The sequence below is a fragment of the Pogoniulus pusillus genome, chromosome 20 (genome assembly GCF_015220805.1).
Source record: "Pogoniulus pusillus isolate bPogPus1 chromosome 20, bPogPus1.pri, whole genome shotgun sequence".
Classification (NCBI taxonomy): Eukaryota; Metazoa; Chordata; class Aves; order Piciformes; family Lybiidae; genus Pogoniulus; species Pogoniulus pusillus.
The window spans coordinates 23,122,890-23,142,784 of NC_087283.1; the positions used below are offsets into that span (position 1 = coordinate 23,122,890).

Sequence of the window (19,895 nt, forward strand, 5' to 3'; positions counted from 1 at the left end):
CTGCCGTTTCTCTGACTAATCCACTTTGCTTCCTAACCCCCTGGCCAAACATCCATTCTTCCTTGGGACTGGGGTAAGGTTGAGAGTGGGGGGAGAAGGTGAAGGGGCGGTTGGGAGCCCCTCCTGGGGACTCAGGTTTCTGGGAGGGGAGTTGTGTTTGTGTATTCCCTTTTACCTTGTCTATTTCTGCCCATAACTGTATATCCTGTGACTATCTGCTTGTCTATTGTGCTAAGCTGTAAACATGAGCTTCATTCAAATTTCCAGAGCCAGCTGAGTCTAGTCTGGGTGATTTCCAAAGGTGGGGGGGGGGGGGGGGGGGCCGGGAACACCCAAACCATCACAGCATGGACAGAGATGTTAGAGCAAAGTGGCCCAGCAGGGAGCCCTGGGGAGCACCACTGGTGCCCAGGAGTCTTGGAGCTCTGCAGCCATCAACCTCCTCACCATGGGACGGGCAGCCTGGCAGAGGCAGCACCATGCCAGCAGAACCTTGGGCTTGGCAACCCACTGGGGGAAGAAATTGTTGCTCTTGTGCAACCTAAACCTCCCCTGGTACAACCTGAGGACATTTCCACTCACCCTTTTAGTGACAGGTCCAGAGGCAAAGGTTTGACGCTGGCCCAGCAGGGAGCCCTGGGGAGCACCACTGATGCCCAGGAGTCTTGGAGCTCTGCGGTCGTGAACCTTGTCACAATGGCACGGGCAGCCTGGCAGAGGCAGCACCATGCCAGCAGCAGGTGGCAGAGAGAGCCAAGGCAGCTTTGCCCTTTGGTACAGTGGGCTGGCGCCCGGCCAGGATCTCTGTCCTGGAGTCCAAAGAGCTGGGGAGGTTGTGCCAGGTGCCAGGGGTTTGTGCAAGCCCTCCGTGGGTGCGGTGGCCACGGCCATGCTATAAAGAAGCATCAGGGAGCTGAGCACACAGCAGCGGCTGGAGCAGAGGCAGCAGAAGCAGCATGGGAGAGCTTCGCGTCCGCTCCGTGCTGGTGACCGGCGCCAACCGCGGCATCGGCCTGGGGCTGGTGCAGCACTTCCTGGCCATGCCAAGCCCACCCAAGTGGGTCTTTGCGGGGTGCCGGGAGCCCAAGGGGCAGCGAGCGCAGGTGAGGCTGGGCTGGGACGCGCTGGGCAGGGCTGGGCACGGCAGGAGGCGGCAGGGCGGCAGCTGCAGCAGGGAGGGGGCTTGCGAAGGGCTGGGGGTGCAGCCGGGCACCCACGGCACAGGGCAGCTGGGCTGGGCTGGGCTGGGCTGGCTGCGGGGCCAGCTGGGCAGGGCACCTCCGGAGGGGACAGTGGCATGTGTGGGTGGCACGGAGCCCAGTCCCATGGGAGGAGGGAACAGGGTGCTGGTGTGAGGCAGGGCTGGGATGGAGCCAGAGCAACACCAGCTGTGGCTGGGGAAGGCTGAGCCTCTGCACAGCCTCTCCTGCCTGTGCCCACACAGTTGCTCTCTGCAGGAGCTGCAGAACTTGGCCTCCAAGCACCCCAACCTGGTCGTCGTCCCTCTTGGTAGGTGCCCCGAGGTGGGAGTGCCTCACCCTGGTTCCTCTGCCCACTGCCAGGGCACGGCGCACAGCCCGGCAGCCCTGTGCCAGAAGGGAGCTGTGCCAATGGGCTGGTGCCTGCAGGGACGCTGGGCATTGCCATCTCTCCTGGTAGTGGCCCCAGCCCCAAGGGAACATCCCCAAGGGGACACAGAGCAGCCCAAGGCTCCAGGGGGATGTGGGCTCTGAGCTGCCCTGTCTTGGCTCTGCAGAAGTCTCCGACCCTGCCAGCATCAAGGCAGCTGCAGCCAGAGTTGGGGAGCACCTGGAGGGCTCGGGGCTGAACCTCCTCATCAACAATGCTGCCATTGCCAGGATCATTGCTCTGCAGGAGGAGACCCTGGAGACCATGAGGCAGCTTTACACCACCAACACCATCGGGCCCATGCTGCTGGGCCAGGTGAGAGCCTCCCCCAGGCTGGGCAGGAGAAGAGCTCACAGGAGAGGACCTTCCTCTGCCCGAGTGGAAGCTTCGGGGCTGCAGCCTGCAGCTCAGCAGCCGCAGCCTGTGGGGCTGCTGTGTGCCCCCCACCTCCTCTTCTCTCCTGCCAGGCATTCCTGCCCTTGCTGAAGAAGGCTGCCCAGGAGAGCCCAGGCGCAGGGATGAGCTGCAGCAGGGCAGCCATCATCAACATGTCCAGTGCTGGAGGCTCCATTGGCAATACCCTGGGCTGGGACCTGATGCAAGTTGTCTCCTACCGCTGCAGCAAGGTAGCCCCAGGCCATGCTGGGCACAGATTTGCTGCTCTTGCCTTGGCATCGGGACATGGCTGCCTGCAGCCACCCTTCTTCTGCCCCCAGCAACCTCTCCTGTGTGCCCACAGGCTGCCCTCAACATGCTGACCAAGTGCCAGTCCCTGAGCTACCAGGAGCACGGCATCCTCTGTGTGGCTCTGCACCCTGGCTGGGTGCAAACCGACATGGGCAGTGCCGCAGGGCACCAGGTACGAGCCCCAGCTTGGCACAGCCCTCAGTGCAGCTGCCTCCAGTGCTGCTGCCCTGGGACCCTGCCCCCTGGCCCCTTGCTGCCTGGCCCTGGGTTCCTGGTGCCTCCCCTCCCCTGGACTCCTGCTGGGCCTCATGCCCAGGCCTGGCAGTTTCCCCTCATCCCAAGGGGCTCCTTCCCCTGGCCACAGCTGCACCAGGGCAGCCCTGAACCAGGCCTGGGCACATGCTGCCTGTGCCCCTCTGCCCACAGCCCCCTGTGACGGTGGATGCCAGCGTGCGAGGGATGCTGAAGGTGCTCTCCTCCCTCTCTGAGAAGGACACTGGCACCTTCCTGGACTGGGAAGGGAAGGTGGTGCCCTGGTGAGATGCCAGCCTGGCCTGCTGGCAGCGGGGCCCTGTGCCACTGCTCCCCATGCCAACACCTCAGTAAACCTCTGCCTGTGAGTTCCTGGCTCTGCTGTGATGCCAATGCCTGGGGATGGCCCCTCCCTGGGCACCTCTCTCCTCGCCTCTGGAAGTGGCACTGCCTGTGACCATCCCATGACCCACAGCTGTCACTGGGGTGCCCATGAGTGGCAGCCTGCAGGGCCTGTGGCACCATCACCACCCTCTGGAGATGTTCCCTGCAGAAGGCCACAGAGCCAGGGTAGGATCCCCTCTGGAGGCACCTCCCAGGCACCCCCAGAGCTGGTGACCATCCTGAGCACCCAGGGCTGCCTTGCCCCCTGCCCAGGCTTCTGCTCAGCCTGGGCTGCTCGAGGGGCTGGGGGTCACTGAGACCCTCAGCCCTCTGCCCTCTGCCCTTGGTGGGTGATGGTTTGGCACATGCAGGACAGATGGAGGTGGCACTGAGGCACCATGTGGAAGTGGATGCCAGGCTCTGCTGGGGCCTGCCTGTGCTTCCTGTCCTGCTCTGTCCTTACAGAGCCTCAGCATGGCTGGGGTTGGGGGGGACCTCTGGGGATCAGCCACTCCAAGCTCCTGCTCCAGCAGGACACCCACAGCAGCCTGCCCAGCAACACAGTGCCCAGCTGGGATGGAAGCTCTGCAGAAGAGACTCCACAGCCTCTCTGGGCAGCCTGCTCCAGGCTCCAGCACTCTCACATCAAACAGCTTTCTCCTCCTGCTCAGCTGGAAACTCCTGGGTGCCAGTTTGTGTCCACTGCCCCTTGTTCTGTCCCTGGGCATCACTGAGCAGAGTCTGGCCCCAGCCTCCTGCCTCCCACAGCTCCTTCAGCTGTTGCTGAGCACTGCTCAGCTGCCCTCTGGGGCTGCTCTCCTGCAGGCTCTCAGCCTTTGTTGCTCCCAGAGCTGCTCCAGGCCCCTCAGCAGCTCTGCAGCCTGCCCTGGACTCTCCCCAGCACTTCTCTGTCTCTCTGCAGCTGGGGAGCCAGAACTAGACTCAGCACTCCAGCTATGGGATCACCAGGGCAGAGTAGAGGGCCAGGAGAACCTCCCTTGGCCTGCTGGCTGCTCTCTTCTGAATGCCCCGGGCATGCCCATTGCCTGTCGTGTCTACAAGGGCACATTGCCGAGCCCACCTTGCCCAGGACAAGAGTGCCAAGGAGTTATGCCCAAGCTGTGGCTTTGAGGGTCAGTGCCAGCCCACAGGCAGGGTGGGAGGCTGTGGCAGGAGAGCAGCAGCCTCTGCAGAGGGGCTGGGCAGATACCTAGCATGGCTGGCACTGCCGGTGAGGAGGCAGGGGCACAGTGCCCGGCCCTGCCTTGGGCTGTGCATGCTGTGGCTGTGTGGGGATCTGCTGCTACTCTGAGTGGCACACCCTGAGGGGACAGCCTGGGGCTGAGCAGCTTGCACAGGTAAATTTGTCTTGGGTTCGAACTAAAATTCCCAGAGACTCTAATAAATCTGACAGACCCAATAACAATTTGTAGAGTGCCCTCCCCTCTTCCCCCTCCTTTCCCGACGAAAGGGATTAGCTATAGGGAGAGAGAGAAGTAAGCACACCTGAATAAATGAGTCTCACTCGATTTGGAAGTTAAAAGGAAAAGTTTAACAATAACTTAGAAGAGGTACCTGAGGGAGGGAAGTTTACAAACGATGGGGAAGGGAAAGCAGCAAAATACAAACTGTGTGATACAAGCCGCGTGTGTGCTGGCGGCTTTGGCTGCCTCGTGGTGCGGTGGTACGCAGGGAGAGATGTGCAGAGCGTGAGGTGCAGGGAGAGAGAGAGAGAGAGAGAGAGGAAGAGGAAGTCCCCCTCATTTTATAGGACTGGAAGGGGGGAGTGGGCAAACCATCACCTGGTGGTGTTCAGACCCACCCCTAGAGTCAGGTTCAGGGTTACTCCCCCTGGAGTGTTAACCCTATACAACAGGCAGCGACAGGATGCCAGGCTGCTGTGATCTCCTCCAGGAGTCCCTGGAGCCAGCACTGGCAGTGCTGCCACAGCTTCTGTGCCCTGCCTTGTGCTGCTCCGGAGCCCCCCCAGCCACAGGCACACAGACACAGCCTTCAGAGCTGACACTGCAGCCCCTGCCTGCCCTTAGAGCAAGCCACAGTGGTGGGGCCAGGTCCTGCTGACCCTTCCCTGCACTGCACAGGACCTTCTCTGTCCCCAAAATGGCATTCACACCTAGGATTTGAGTTGTGCCCTCAGCAGTGCCAGTACAGAAGCACAATCCCTGCCCTGCTTCAGCTGCCCACACCACTGCTGATCCGGCCCAGGCTTCTGGTGCCCTTCTTGCCCACCTGGGCACCCCCTGGCTCCTCTTCAGCTGCTGCCACCCAGCACCCCCAGGTCTGCCTTTTCTGCTGGGCATTTTCCAGCCACTCCGCCCCAGCCTGGAGCCCTCCTGGGGTTGCTGTGAGCCAGGTGCAGGACCCAGCCCTGGGTCTTGTTGAACCTCATCCCCTTGGCCTCAGACGTGGGTGCAGCCTGGGCAGAGCCCTCTGCACAGCCTCTCTACACTGCCACCCATTTTGGTATCACCTGCAAACTTCCTGGAGGTGCCTCCATCCCCCTGCCCAGAGCATGTGTGCTAGTTTGAAGCAGGCTAGAATGTTTTGGTGAGAAGAACCAGATTACAGGATGTCAAAGGAAAACAGTGGTGATGTCTACTTCCCTCATAGGCTTGCTGAGATGTATAAGAACAAGAATCAAAATATAGATAACTCACTACTCCTGCTGGGGAGCTCCGAGCTGCATCTCTCTCTCTAACCTCACCCTCCATCTCTCTGCCGTTTCTCTGACTAATCCACTTTGCTTCCTAACCCCCTGGCCAAACATCCATTCTTCCTTGGGACTGGGGTAAGGTTGAGAGTGGGGGGAGAAGGTGAAGGGGCGGTTGGGAGCCCCTCCTGGGGACTCAGGTTTCTGGGAGGGGAGTTGTGTTTGTGTATTCCCTTTTACCTTGTCTATTTCTGCCCATAACTGTATATCCTGTGACTATCTGCTTGTCTATTGTGCTAAGCTGTAAACATGAGCTTCATTCAAATTTCCAGAGCCAGCTGAGTCTAGTCTGGGTGATTTCCAAAGGTGGGGGGGGGGGGGGGGGCAGGGAACACCCAAACCATCACAGCATGGACAGAGATGTTAGAGCAAAGTGGCCCAGCAGGGAGCCCTGGGGAGCACCACTGGTGCCCAGGAGTCTTGGAGCTCTGCAGCCATCAACCTCCTCACCATGGGACGGGCAGCCTGGCAGAGGCAGCACCATGCCAGCAGAACCTTGGGCTTGGCAACCCACTGGGGGAAGAAATTGTTGCTCTTGTGCAACCTAAACCTCCCCTGGTACAACCTGAGGACATTTCCACTCACCCTTTTAGTGACAGGTCCAGAGGCAAAGGTTTGACGCTGGCCCAGCAGGGAGCCCTGGGGAGCACCACTGATGCCCAGGAGTCTTGGAGCTCTGCGGTCGTGAACCTTGTCACAATGGCACGGGCAGCCTGGCAGAGGCAGCACCATGCCAGCAGCAGGTGGCAGAGAGAGCCAAGGCAGCTTTGCCCTTTGGTACAGTGGGCTGGCGCCCGGCCAGGATCTCTGTCCTGGAGTCCAAAGAGCTGGGGAGGTTGTGCCAGGTGCCAGGGGTTTGTGCAAGCCCTCCGTGGGTGCGGTGGCCACGGCCATGCTATAAAGAAGCATCAGGGAGCTGAGCACACAGCAGCGGCTGGAGCAGAGGCAGCAGAAGCAGCATGGGAGAGCTTCGCGTCCGCTCCGTGCTGGTGACCGGCGCCAACCGCGGCATCGGCCTGGGGCTGGTGCAGCACTTCCTGGCCATGCCAAGCCCACCCAAGTGGGTCTTTGCGGGGTGCCGGGAGCCCAAGGGGCAGCGAGCGCAGGTGAGGCTGGGCTGGGACGCGCTGGGCAGGGCTGGGCACGGCAGGCGGCGGCAGGGCGGCAGCTGCAGCAGGGAGGGGGCTTGCGAAGGGCTGGGGGTGCAGCCGGGCACCCACGGCACAGGGCAGCTGGGCTGGGCTGGGCTGGGCTGGCTGCGGGGCCAGCTGGGCAGGGCACCTCCGGAGGGGACAGTGGCATGTGTGGGTGGCACGGAGCCCAGTCCCATGGGAGGAGGGAACAGGGTGCTGGTGTGAGGCAGGGCTGGGATGGAGCCAGAGCAACACCAGCTGTGGCTGGGGAAGGCTGAGCCTCTGCACAGCCTCTCCTGCCTGTGCCCACACAGTTGCTCTCTGCAGGAGCTGCAGAACTTGGCCTCCAAGCACCCCAACCTGGTCGTCGTCCCTCTTGGTAGGTGCCCCGAGGTGGGAGTGCCTCACCCTGATTCCTCTGCCCACTGCCAGGGCACGGCGCACAGCCCGGCAGCCCTGTGCCAGTGGGCAGCTGCCTGCAGGGACACTGGGCACTGCCATCCTCCCTGCCTGTGGCCAGCCCTGAGCCGTGTCCCTGCTGAGACACAGAGCAGCCCAAGGCTCCAGGGGGATGTGGGCTCTGAGCTGCCCTGTCTTGGCTCTGCAGAAGTCTCCGACCCTGCCAGCATCAAGGCAGCTGCAGGCACAGTCGAGAAGCTCCTGGGGGGCTCGGGGCTGAACCTCCTCATCAACAACGCTGGAGCTGTCACGATTAGCTCACTTGAAAATGAGACCCTGGAGTCCATGAGGCAGCTTTACACCATCAACACCATCGGGCCCATGCTGCTGGGCCAGGTGAGAGCCTCAGCCCCTGCCTGACAGCACAACTCTGGAGACCTCTTCCCACAGCCCTGGCTCCATGAGCTGCATCGTGCCTGGGGGTACAAAGGGCTGGGGGGGAAGGTCCTGCCTTCACTCCAGTGCTGATGCACTGCCCCCCAAGGAGAAGCTGTGTGAGCCACAGGCTGGAGCTCAGAAAGCACAGAGTCATAGGATCATAGAACGTTAGGGGTTGGAAGGGATCTGTATTGAGTCCAACCTCCCTGCCACAGCAGGGGCACCCAGGGCAGGACACACAGGGACACATCCGGGGGGGGGGGGTGTGTCTGGAATTTCTCTACAGGAGACTCCACAGCCTCTCTGGGCAGCCTGCTGCAGGCCTCCAGCACCCTCTCATGTTGAGGTGGAGCCTCCTGTGATTGAGTTTGTGTCCATTGCCCCTGGTCCTGCTGCTGAGCAGGAATCTGGTGGAAAGAAGACTGAGGATGCTCCATAGCTTGTGCCAAGGCTGCCTGCTGCCCGCCCTGTGCCACCTCTGTCTCCTGCCAGGCATTCCTGCCCATGCTGAAGAAAGCTGCCCAGGAGAGCCCAGGCACCGGGATGAGCTGCAGCAGGGCAGCCATTGTCAACATGTCCAGCATTGCAGGCTCCATTGTGGAGATGTACGCCTGGGATTATGGACAGGTCACCTCCTACCGCTGCAGCAAGGTATTGCCCTGGGCCCCCCAAACCACCTCACACCCCTGACAGCCTCCCTGCACGGTGCTTGGTCCCCTGTCTGCCATTGGGTTGCTGTCACGACACACTCCTGTGCCTGATCTCAGGCCCCACCTCCAAAGGGACAAGCCAGGATGGGTCCTCACCCAGGCACAGAGGCCACTTGAGGATGGTGCAGCAGCATCACATGCCCCGGGGAGCTGCCTCCACCTGCCTTCCTGTGCCCTAGCTGCCGGGTCTGGACATGGCCCCCTGTACCCACCTTGCTCCCAGCAGCCTGTCTCGTGTGCCCACAGGCTGCCCTCAACATGCTGACCAAGTGTCAGTCCCTGGGGTACCGTGAGCACGGCATCCTCTGCGTGGCTCTGCACCCTGGCTGGGTGCAAACCGACATGGGCAGCGGACGATCACGAACGGTAAGAGAGGTCCTGGGACAACCTTTGTGCCTGGGACTGCAAAACTTTGTTCTGCAGCAAAGAGTCCCAGATGCTCTTCTCCCTGGGGAGGAGCAACCTCCTGCACCAGCACAGCTGAGGGAGAACCTGTTGGGAAGCAGCCCCACAGGGAAGGGCCTGGGAGTGCTGGGGAACAAATTCACCATGAGTCAGTGCCCCTGTGACCAGGAAGCACACACCTGGAGCCTGGGCTCCCCACTTCAAAGAGAGCCTCCAGCAGAGGCTACAAAGATGCTGGGAGGCTCTGTGAGGAGCTGTTGCGGAGGGTGGAAATTAATTGGTGCAAGATGATAGTCTATAAAAATATATCATTTATTACTTTCAGTATTCTGAACTCTCACCACCCCCAACCACTGAATTTTAATATTAATATCTTTCTTACATGGCTATGGAAGACATTCTAGGAATAACATCGTTCAGTAACTTGTTAATACCTAGCAAACATTCAAACTAGAAAGAGAGAGAGGAATTTCCCCATGGCCAAATGCCACTTGGGGTCAATATGCTGCTTGCCCACAAGGTGGGCTGAAGCTCTTTCTGCAATAGCAGGAGGCAATAGAAATTACAGAGGCATTTACTCACAAATTCTTATTAATTATCAATCACCTTCTGGGGCTATGTCACAGCCTGTGCAAGTGTCCAATCTTCAGGACTTCTGTTCCGTGGACTTTCAGGCTGTGGATCCTCCTGGCTTCAGGGGAAAGAATGCAGACATGCAGACAATCTCTGACCTTGTTCTTCTGGCTTCTTCTGGCAGGACCTTCAGGTGCAGAGGCAGGATGCTGTGCAGTCTCAGCACGATGTCACGCTGACCACACAGGCCGATCGCGTGCAGACAGTCCAGGGTCTGCTCTTGGTAACTTGCAGCAGTGGAGCTTACTGGGCAGTGATAAGGCAGCAGGCGTGCAGTAGGGTGCACGGCTGCACAGGAGACTGTAGAGGCAGGCAATAAAAGATCTAGTCCTGGTAACTCACTGCAGCGGCGTGCAGGTGTGCATGGCTGAATGGGAGCCCATGGGAGACTCTGCCTCCGTGGAGAAGAGTAGATAGCACAGGTAAATAGCAGCAAAGTGAGCATGCAGGCATTAGAGTGAGCACTGTGGGTGAGCGCTGCAGTTGAGAGCTGTGGGCGAGCGCTGCAGTTGAGAGCTGTGGGCGAGCACTGCAGGTGAGTGCTGTAGGTAAGTGCTGTGGGTGAGTGCTGCGGGCAAGCGCTGTGGGTGAGCACTGCACGTGAGTGCTGTGGGTAAGTGCTGTGGGCGAGCACTGCAGGTGAGTGCTGCGGGTGAGTGCTGTGGGTGAGTGCTGTAGGTAAGTGCTGTGGGTGAGTGCTGCACATGAGTGCTGTGGGCGACCACTGCAGGTGAGTGCTGCGGGTGAGTGCTGTGGGTGAGTGCTGTAGGTAAGTGCTGTGGGTGAGCACTGCACGTGAGTGCTGCAGTTGAGAGCTGTGGGCGAGCGCTGCAGTTGAGAGCTGTGGGCGAGCACTGCAGGTGAGTGCTGTAGGTAAGTGCTGTGGGTGAGTGCTGCGGGCAAGTGCTGTGGGTGAGCGCTGCACATGAGTGCTGTGGGTGAGTGCTGTGGGCGAGCACTGCAGGTGAGTGCTGCAGGTGAGTGCTGTGGGCGAGTGCTGTGGGTGAGCGCTGTGAGTGAGCGCTGTGAGTGAGCGCTGTGAGTGAGTGCTGCAGGTGAGTGCTGCGGGTGAGTGCTGTGGGTGAGCGCTGTGGGTGAGCGCTGCAGGTGAGTGCTGTGGGTGAGCGCTGTGGGCGAGTGCTGTGGGCGAGCGCTGTGGGTGAGCACTGTGGGCGAGTGCTGTGGGTGAGCGCTGCACGTGAGTGCTGTGGGCGAGCAATGCAGGTGAGTACTGCGGGTGAGTGCTGTGGGCGAGTGCTGTGGGTGAGCGCTGTGGGTGAGCGCTGTAACTGAGTGCTGTGGGTGAGCGCTGAGAGTGAGCGCTGCAGGTGAATGCTGCGGGTGAGCACTGTGGGTGAGTGCTGCGGGTGAGCGCTGTGGGCGAGCGCTGAGGGTGGGCACTGTGAGTGAGCGCTGCAGGTGAGTGCTGTGGGTGAGCGCTATGGGTGAGAGCTGCAGGTGAGTGCTGCGGGTGAGCGCTGTGAGTGAGTGCTGTGGGTGAGCGCTGCAGGTGAGTGCTGCGGGTGAGCACTGTGAGTGAGCGCTGCGGGTAAGTTCTGTGGGTGAGTGCTGTGGGTGACTGCTGTGGGTGAGCGCTGTGGGTGAGTGCTGCGGGCAAGCGCTGTGGGTGAGTGCTGTGGGCGAGCACTGCAGGTGAGTGCTGAGGGTGAGTGCTGCGGGCGAGTGCTGTGGGTGAGTGCTGCGGGCAAGTGCTGTGAGTGAGCAATGTGGGTGAGCGCTGCGGATGAGCGCTGCAGGTGAGCACTGCAGGTGAGTGCTGCAGGTGAGCGCTGTGGGCGAGCACTGCAGGTGAGTGCTGTAGGTGAGCGCTGTGGGTGAGCGCTGTGGGTGAGTGCTGTGGGTGAGTGCTGTGGGTGAGCGCTGTGGGCAAGCACTGCAGGTGAGTGCTGCGGGTGAGTGCTGTGGGTGAGCGCTGTGGGTGAGCGCTCTGGGTGAGTGCTGTGGGTGAGCGCTGTGGGTGAGTGCTGTGGGTGAGCGCTGTGGGTGAGTGCTGTGGGTGAGCGCTATGGGTGAGAGCTGCAGGTGAGTGCTGCGGGTGAGCGCTGTGAGTGAGTGCTGTGGGTGAGCGCTGCAGGTGAGTGCTGCGGGTGAGCGCTGTGAGTGAGCACTGTGGGTAAGTTCTGTGGGTGAGTGCTGTGGGTGAGTGCTGTGGGTGAGCGCTGTGGGTGAGTGCTGCGGGCAAGCGCTGTGGGTGAGTGCTGTGGGCGAGCACTGCAGGTGAGTGCTGAGGGTGAGTGCTGCGGGCGAGTGCTGTGGGTGAGTGCTGCGGGCAAGTGCTGTGGGTGAGCAATGTGGGTGAGCGCTGCGGATGAGCGCTGCAGGTGAGCACTGCAGGTGAGTGCTGCAGGTGAGCGCTGTGGGTGAGCGCTGTGGGTGAGCACTGTGAGCGAGTGCTGTGGGTGAGCGCTGTGGGTGAGTGCTGTGGGTGAGCGCTGTGGGTGAGCGCTGTGAGTTAGTGCTGTGGGTGAGCGCTGCAGGTGAGTGCTGTGGGTGAGCGCTGTGAGTGAGTGCTGTGGGTGAGCGCTGCAGGTGAGTGCTGTGGGTGAGTGCTGTGGGTGAGCGCTGTGGGTGAGCGCTGTGGGTGAGCGCTGCAGGTGAGCGCTGCTGGTGAGTGCTGGGGGTGAGAACTGCGGGTGAGCGCTGTGGGCAAGCACTGCAGGTGAGTGCTGCGGGTGAGTGCTGTGGGTGAGCGCTGTGGGTGAGCGCTGTGGGTGAGTGCTGTGGGTGAGCGCTGTGGGTGAGTGCTGTGGGTGAGCGCTGTGGGTGAGTGCTGTGAGCAAGCGCTGTGGGTGAGCACTGTGAGTGAGCGCTGCAGGTGAGTGCTGTGGGTGAGCGCTATGGGTGAGCGCTGCAGGTGAGTGCTGTGGGCGAGCACTGCAGGTGAGTGCTGTAGGTAAGTGATGTGGGTGAGCGCTGTGGGCGAGTGCTGTGGGCGAGCACTGCAGGTGAGTGCTGCGGGTGAGTGCTGTGGGCGAGTGCTGTGGGTGAGCGCTGTGGGCGAGTGCTGTGGGTGAGCGCTGTGGGTGAGCGCTGTGAGTGAGTGCTGCAGGTGAGCGCTGTGGGTGAGCGCTGTGGGTGAGCACTGTGAGCGAGTGCTGTGGGTGAGCGCTGTGGGTGAGTGCTGTGGGTGAGCGCTGTGGGTGAGCGCTGTGAGTTAGTGCTGTGGGTGAGCGCTACAGGTGAGTGCTGTGGGTGAGCGCTGTGAGTGAGTGCTGTGGGTGAGCGCTGCAGGTGAGTGCTGTGGGTGAGTGCTGTGGGTGAGCGCTGTGGGTGAGCGCTGTGGGTGAGCGCTGCAGGTGAGCGCTGCTGGTGAGTGCTGGAGGTGAGAACTGCGGGTGAGCGCTGTGGGCAAGCACTGCAGGTGAGTGCTGCGGGTGAGTGCTGTGGGTGAGCGCTGTGGGTGAGCGCTGTGGGTGAGTGCTGTGGGTGAGCACTGTCGGTGAGTGCTGTGGGTGAGCACTGCAGGAGATTGCTGTGGGTGAGTGCTGTGGGCGAGCACTGCAGGTGAGTGCTGTGGGTGAGCACTGCAGGAGAGTGCTGTGGGCGAGCATGGCAGGTAAGTGCTGCGGGTGAGTGCTGTGGGCGAGTGCTGTGGGTGAGCGCTGTGGGTGAGCGCTGTGAGTGAGTGCTGTGGGTGAGCGCTGTAGGTGAGCGCTGTGGGTCAGCACTGCAGGAGAGCACTGCAGGTGAGCGCTGCAGGTGAGTGCTGTGGGTGAGCGCTGTAGGTGATCGCTGTGGGTGAGCACTGCAGGTGAGCGCTGCAGGTGAGCGCTGCGCGTGAGCGCTGTGGGTGAGCACTGCGGGTGAGTGCTGTGGGCGAGCACTGCGGGTGAGTACTGTAGGTGAGTGCTGTGGGTGAGCGCTGTGAGTGAGTGCTGCAGGCAAGCGCTGTGGGTGAACACTGTGGGTGAGTGCTGCGGGCAAGCGCTGTGGGTGAGTGCTGCGAGTGAGTGCTGTGCGTGAGCGCTGTGGGTGAGCGCTGTGAGTGAGTGCTGTGGGTGAGCGCTGTGGGTGAGTGCTGTGGGCGAGCACTGCAGGTGAGTGCTGCAGGTGAGTGCTGTGGGCGAGTGCTGCGGGTGAGCGCTGTGGGTGAGCGCTGTAAGTGAGTGCTGCAGGTGAGTGCTGCGGGTGAGCACTGTGGGTGAGTGCTGCGGGTGAGCGCTGTGGGCGAGCGCTGAGGGTGAGCACTGTGAGTGAGCGCTGCAGGTGAGTGCTGTGGGTGAGCGCTATGGGTGAGCGCTGCAGGTGAGTGCTGTGGGTGAGCGCTGTGAGTTAGTGCTGTGGGTGAGCGCTGCAGGTGAGTGCTGTGGGTGAGCGCTGTGAGTGAGTGCTGTGGGTGAGCGCTGCAGGTGAGTGCTGTGGGTGAGTGCTGTGGGTGAGCGCTGTGGGTGAGCGCTGCAGGTGAGCGCTGCTGGTGAGTGCTGGGGGTGAGAACTGCGGTTGAGCGTTGTGGGTGAGCGCTGTGGGCAAGCACTGCAGGTGAGTGCTGCGGGTGAGTGCTGTGGGTGAGCGCTGTGGGTGAGCGCTGTGGGTGAGTGCTGTGGGTGAGCGCTGTGGGTGAGCGCTGTGAGCGAGCGTTGCAGGTGAGTGCTGCGGGTGAGGGCTGTGGGCGAGTGCTGTGGATGAGCTATGTGAGTGAGGGCTGTGGGTGAGCACCGTGGGCGAGTGCTGTGGGTGAGTGCTGTGAACGAGTACTGCAGGTGAGTGCTGCGGGTGAGGGCTGCGGGTGAGGGCTGTGGGCGAGTGCTGTGGATGAGCTCTGTGAGTGAGGGCTGTGGGTGAGCACCGTGGGCGAGTGGTGTGGGTGAATGCTGTGAACGAGTACTGCAGGTGAGTGCTGCGGGTGAGGGCTGTGGGCGAGTGCTGTGGGTGAGTGCTGTGGGTGAGTGCTGTGGGCAAGCACTGCAGGTGAGTGCTGCGGGTGAGTGATGTGGGCGAGTGCTGTGGGTGAGCGCTGTAAGTGAGTGCTGTGGGTGAGCGCTGTGGGTGAGCGCTGTGAGCGAGCGTTGCAGGTGAGTGCTGTGGGTGTGCGCTGTGGGCGAGTGCTGTGGGTGAGCACTGTGGGTGAGCGCTGTAAGTGAGTGCTGTGGGAGAGCGCTATGGGTGAGCACAGTGAGCGAGCGCTGCAGGTGAGTGCTGTGGGTGAGCACTGTGGGTGAGCACTGCGGGTGAGCGCTGCGGGTGAGTGCTGTGGGTGAGCGCTGTGGGTGAGTGCTGTGGGTGAGTGCTGTGGGTGAGCGCTGTGGGTGAGTGCTGTGGGTGAGCGCTGTGGGCGAGTACTGTGGGTGAGTGCTGTGGGTGAGCGCTGCAGGTGAGTGCTGTGGCTGAGTGCTGTGGGCGATCACTGCAGGTGAGTGCTGTGGGTGAGTGATGTGGGCGAGCGCTGTGGGTGAGCGCTGTGAGTCAGCGCTGCAGGTGAGTGCTGCGGGTGAGCACTGAGGGTGAGTGCTGTGGGTGAGCGCTGTGGGTGAGTGCTGTGGGTGAGCACTGTGAGTGAGCGCTGCAGGTGAGTGCTGCGGGTGAGCACTGAGGGTGAGTGCTGTGGGTGAGCGCTGTGGGTGAGCGCTGTGAGTGAGCGCTGCAGGTGAGTGCTGTGGGTGACCGCTGAGGATAAGCGCTGCAGGTGAATGCTGCGGTTGAGCGCTGTGAGTGAGTGCTGTGGGTGAGCGCTGCAGGTGAGTGCTGTGGGTGAGCACTGTAGGCGAGTGCTGTGGGCAAGTGCTGTGAGTGAGCACTGCAGGTGAGTGCTGTGGGTGAGCGCTGTCGGTGAGCGCTGTGAGTGAGTGCTGTGGGTGAGTGCTGTGGGTGAGCGCTGCAGTTGAGAGCTGTGGGCGAGCACTGCAGGTGAGTGCTGTAGGTAAGTGCTGTGGGTGAGCGCTGTGGGTGAGTGCTGTGGGCGAGCACTGCAGGTGAGTGCTGCAGGTGAGGGCTGTGGGCGAGTGCTGTGGGTGAGCGCTGTGAGTGAGGGCTGTGGGTGAGCACCGTGGGCGAGTGCTGTGGGCGAGTGCTGTGGGTGAGCGCTGTGGGTGAGCACTGTGAGCGAGTGCTGTGGGTGAGCGCTGTGGATGAGCGCTGCAGGTTGGCGCAGCAGGTGAGCGCTGTGAGTGAGCGCTGTGAGTGAGCGCTGCAGGTGAGTGCTGCAGGTGAGGGCTGTGGGCGAGTGCTGTGGGTGAGCGCTGTGAGTGAGGGCTGTGGGTGAGCACCGTGGGCGAGTGCTGTGGGTGAGTGCTGTGAACGAGTACTGCAGGTGAGTGCTGCGGGTGAGGGCTGTGGGCGAGTACTGTGGGTGAGCGCTGTGGGTGAGCGCTGTGGGTGAGTGCTGTGGGTGAGTGCTGTGGGTGAGCGCTCTGGTTGAGCGCTGTGAGTGAGTGCTGCGGGTGAGCGCTGTGGGTGAGCGCTGTGGGCGAGCGCTGCAGGTGAGTGCTGTGGGTGAGCGCTGTGAGTGAGGGCTGTGGGTGAGCGCTGTGAGTGAGGGCTGTGGGTCAGCACTGTGGGCGAGTGCTGTGGGTGAGTGCTGTGGGTGAGTGCTGTGGGTGAGTGCTGTGGTGAGTGCTGTTAGCGAGTACTGCAGGTGAGTGCTGCGGGTGAGGGCTGCGGGCGAGTGCTGTGGGTGAGCGCTGTGGGTGAGCGCTGTGAGTGAGTGCTGTGGGTGAGCGCTGTGAGTGAGTGCTGTGGGTGAGCACTGTGGGCGAGTGCTGTGGGTGAGTGCTGTGAGCGAGTACTGCAGGTGAGTGCTGCGGGTGAGTGCTGCGGGCGAGTGCTGTGGGTGAGCGCTGCTGGTGAGCGCTGCGGGTGAGCGTTGCTGGTGAGTGCTGCAGGTGAGTGCTGTGGGTGAGCGCTGTGGGTGAGTGCTGCAGGCAAGCGCTGTGGGTGAGCACTGTGGGTGAGTGCTGCGGGTAAGCGCTGTGGGTGAGTACTGTGGGCAAGTGCTGTGGGTGAGTGCTGCGGGTGAGTGCTGTGAGTGAGCGCTGTGGGTGAGCGCTGTGAGTGAGTGCTGTGGGTGAGCGCTGTGGGTGAGTGCTGTGGGCAAGCGCTGTGCGTGAGTACTGTGGGCGAGTGCTGTGGGTGAGCGCTGCAGGAGCGTGCTGTGGGTGATTGCTGTGAGTGAGCACTGCAGGTGAGTGCTGCGGGTGAGTGCTGTGAGTGAGCACTGTGGGTGAGCGCTGTGAGTGAGTGATGTGGGTGAGCGCTGTGGGTGAGTGCTGTGGGCAAGCGCTGTGGGTGAGTGCTGTGGGTGAGTGCTGTGGGTGAGTGCTGTGGGTGAGCGCTGTGGGTGAGTGGTGTGGGCAAGCGCTGTGGGTGAGTGCTGTGGGTGAGTGCTGTGGGTGAGTGCTGTGGGTGAGCGCTGCAGTTGAGAGCTGTGGGCGAGCACTGCAGGTGAGTGCTGTGGGTGAGCGCTGTGGGTGAGCGCTGTGGGTGAGTGCTGTGGGCGAGCACTGCAGGTGAGTTCTGCGGGTGAGTGCTGTGGGCGAGTGCTGTGGGTGAGCGCTGTGGGTGAGCGCTGTGAGTGAGTGCTGTGGGTGAGCTCTGTGGGTGAGCGCTGTGGGTGAGCGCTGCAGGTGAGCGCTGCGGGTGAGTGCTGCGGGTGAGAGCTGTGGGCGAGTGCTGTGGGTGAGCGCTGTGGGTAAGCCCTGTGAGTGAGTGCTGTGGGTGAGCACTGTGGGCGAGTGCTGTGGGTGAGTGCTGTGAGCGAGTACTGCAGGTGAGTGCTGCGGGTGAGTGCTGTGGGCGAGTGCTGTGGGTGAGTGCTGTGGTGAGTGCTGTTAGCGAGTACTGCAGGTGAGTGCTGCGGGTGAGGGCTGCGGGCGAGTGCTGTGGGTGAGTGCTGCAGGCAAGCGCTGTGGGTGAGCACTGTGAGTGAGCGCTGTGGGTGAGCGCTGTGAGTGAGCGCTGTGGGTGAGCGCTGTGGGTGAGTGCTGTGAGTGAGCGCTGCAGGTGAGTGCTGTGGGTGAGTGCTGTGGGCAAGCACTGCAGGTGAGTGCTGTGGGTGAGGGCTGTGGGGGAGAGTGTGGGTGAGCGCTGTGGGTGAGCTCTGTGAGTGAGCGCTGTGAGTGAGCACTGTGGGTGAGTGCTGTGGGTGAGCACTGTGGGTGAGCGCTGCAGGTGAGTGCTGCGGGTGAGCGCTGTGAGTGAGCGCTGTGGGTGAGCGCTGTGGGTGAGTGCTCTGGGTGAGTGCTGCAGGTGAGCGCTGTTGGTGAGCGCTGTGGGTGAGCGCTGCAGGTGAGTGCTGCGGGTGAGCGCTGTGAGTGAGCGCTGTGGGTGAGTGCTGTGGGTGAGTGCTGCAGGTGAGTGCTGCAGGTGAGTGCTATGGGTGAGTGCTGTGGGCGAGTGCTGTGGGTGAGTGCTCTGGGTGAGCACTGCAGGTGACTGCTGTGGGTGAGCGCTGTAGGTGAGCGCTGCGCGTGAGTGCTGCGGGTGAGCGCTGCACGTGAGTGCTGTGGGTGAGCGCTGCGGGTGAGTGCTGTGGGTTAGTGCTGTGGGTGAGTGCTGTGGGCGAGCGCTGTGGGTGAGTGCTGCGGGTGAGTGCTGCGGGTGAGTGCTGTGGGTTAGTGCTGTGGGTGAGTGCTGTGGGTGAGTGCTGCGGGTGAGCGCTGTGAGTGAGCGCTGTGGGTGAGCGCTGTGGGTGAGTGCTGTGGGTCAGTGCTGTGGGTGAGCGCTGCGGGTGAGCGCTGTGGTGGAGTGCTGTGGGTGAGCTCTGTGAGTGAGCGCTGTGAGTGAGCACTGTGGGTGTGCGCTGTGGGTGAGCGCTGCAGGTGAGCGCTGCGCGTGAGTGCTGCGGGTGAGCGCTGCACGTGAGTGCTGTGGGTGAGCGCTGCGGGTGAGTGCTGTGGGTTAGTGCTGTGGGTGAGTGCTGTGGGCGAGCGCTGTGGGTGAGTGCTGCGGGTGAGTGCTGTGGGTTAGTGCTGTGGGTGAGTGCTGTGGTGGAGTGCTGCGGGTGAGCGCTGTGAGTGAGCGCTGCAGGTGAGTGCTGCGGGTGAGCGCTGTGAGTGAGCGCTGCAGGTGAGTGCTGCGGGTGAGCGCTGCGGGTGAGCGCTGTGAGTGAGCGCTGTGGGTGAGCGCTGTGGGTGAGCGCTGTGGGTGAGTGCTGTGGGTGAGCGCTGTGAGTGAGCACTGTGAGTGAGCGCTGTGGGTGAGCGCTGTAGGTGAGTGCTGCGGGTGAGCGCTGTGGGTGAGCGCTGTGGGTGAGTGCTGTGGGTGAGTTCTGTGGGTTTGCGCTGTGGGTGAGTGCTGTGGGTGAGTGCTGTGGGTGAGCGCTGTGGGTGAGTGCTGTGGGTGAGTTCTGTGAGTGAGCGCTGTGGGTGAGCGCTGCTGGTGAGTGCTGTAGGTGAGTGCTGTGGGTGAGTGCTGTGGGTGAGTGCTGTGGGTGAGTGCTGCGGGTGAGCCAGGCAGGCAGGGAGGCATAAGCACTTTACCTGTGTACCTCCTCTTTATCAGATGTGGGCCGAGATTAATAGCTCATTGGCCCCCAGAATGACCAATCAGCTTGGCAGTTAACCAAAGCATACCATAATAGGCAAGGGCCACAGGCCTGGCCCTTCTTAATATGGGATAGCGTGCGCCTTGCACCTGGTAAGCCATAAGCTAGGTGCGTTACACAGCCTGGGCCCTGGGCAGGCCAGACTTTATGGCGCCAGGCCTATTGTGCCCCTTTGGTGTCCGTTTATGTGTTTACCTCTGGTGTGGGCAGAAAAACATGTCCAGGCAAGACAAAGCAGCTATAAGCCTAATTTGGGCTATGGGCCCTCCGCGACAAGAGCAAAGGCTGAGAGCCCTGCGGCTGAGAGCCTGCAGAAGAGCAGCCCCAGAGGGCAGCTGAGCAATGCTCAGCAAGAGCTAAAGGAGCTGGAGGAGGACAAGAGGCTGGGGCCAGACTCTGCTCAGTGGTGCCCAGGGACAGGACAAGGGCCGAGGGGGCACAAAGTGGCACCCAGGAGGTTCCAGCTGAGCAGGAGAAGAAAGTTGTTTGGTGTGAGGGTGCTGGAGAGCTGGAGCAGGCTGCCCAGAGAGGCTGTGGAGTCTCCTTCTCTGCAGAGCTTCCAACCTGCACTGTGCACTGTGATCCTGGGCAAGCTGCTGTGGGTGCCCTGCTGGAGCAGATGGGAGTGGATGATCCGCAGAGGTTCCTTCCAGCCCCACCATGCTGGGGCTCTGTGACATGCTGGGGTCTGAGGACCTCTGTGGCAAAAACCCTGGGCACATGAGGGAAGAAGATGAGAGGCAGGAAACTGTCACTGCTCCAGGCTGGCCTCTCCTCACTCTCTCCAGGGAGCTCCATGCCAAGCAGTGATCTGTGGTGCCAGCCTTGGGCATGCCTTTGACACCTGCCTGTGTTTCTCCTCTGCCCACAGCCCCCCTTGACAGTGGACACCAGCGTGCGAGGGATGCTGAAGGTGCTCTCCTCCCTCTCCGAGAAGGACACTGACACCTTCCTGGACTGGGAAGGGAAGGTGGTACCCTGGTGAGATGCCAGCC

General features: G+C 62.0%; 2 protein-coding genes across 5 annotated transcripts; both read left to right on the top strand.

Annotated features, from left to right (window-relative positions):
* The first annotated feature begins 939 nt into the window (after window positions 1-939).
* Window positions 940-2,938, top strand: LOC135184654 (C-signal-like). Of its 3 annotated transcripts, XM_064160668.1 has the most exons (6): window positions 940-1,103; window positions 1,458-1,509; window positions 1,757-1,944; window positions 2,097-2,255; window positions 2,369-2,488; window positions 2,743-2,938. In XM_064160668.1, the coding sequence occupies exons 1-6, from the start codon at window positions 957-959 to the stop codon at window positions 2,854-2,856; spliced, it is 780 nt and encodes a 259-aa protein (XP_064016738.1). In that variant the 5' UTR covers window positions 940-956; the 3' UTR covers window positions 2,857-2,938. The 3 variants fall into 3 exon arrangements, with proteins under 3 accessions (XP_064016738.1, XP_064016737.1, XP_064016736.1); XM_064160667.1 differs by lacking the exon at window positions 1,458-1,509; XM_064160666.1 differs by lacking the exon at window positions 1,458-1,509 and having other exon boundaries at window positions 1,876-1,944.
* A 3,687-nt stretch (window positions 2,939-6,625) lies between these two features.
* LOC135184247 (C-signal-like) lies at window positions 6,626-19,895 on the top strand. Of its 2 annotated transcripts, XM_064159809.1 has the most exons (7): window positions 6,626-6,789; window positions 7,144-7,195; window positions 7,424-7,611; window positions 8,146-8,304; window positions 8,610-8,729; window positions 9,526-9,624; window positions 19,772-19,895. In XM_064159809.1, the coding sequence occupies exons 1-7, from the start codon at window positions 6,643-6,645 to the stop codon at window positions 19,883-19,885; spliced, it is 879 nt and encodes a 292-aa protein (XP_064015879.1). In that variant the 5' UTR covers window positions 6,626-6,642; the 3' UTR covers window positions 19,886-19,895. The 2 variants fall into 2 exon arrangements, with proteins under 2 accessions (XP_064015879.1, XP_064015881.1); XM_064159811.1 differs by lacking the exon at window positions 9,526-9,624.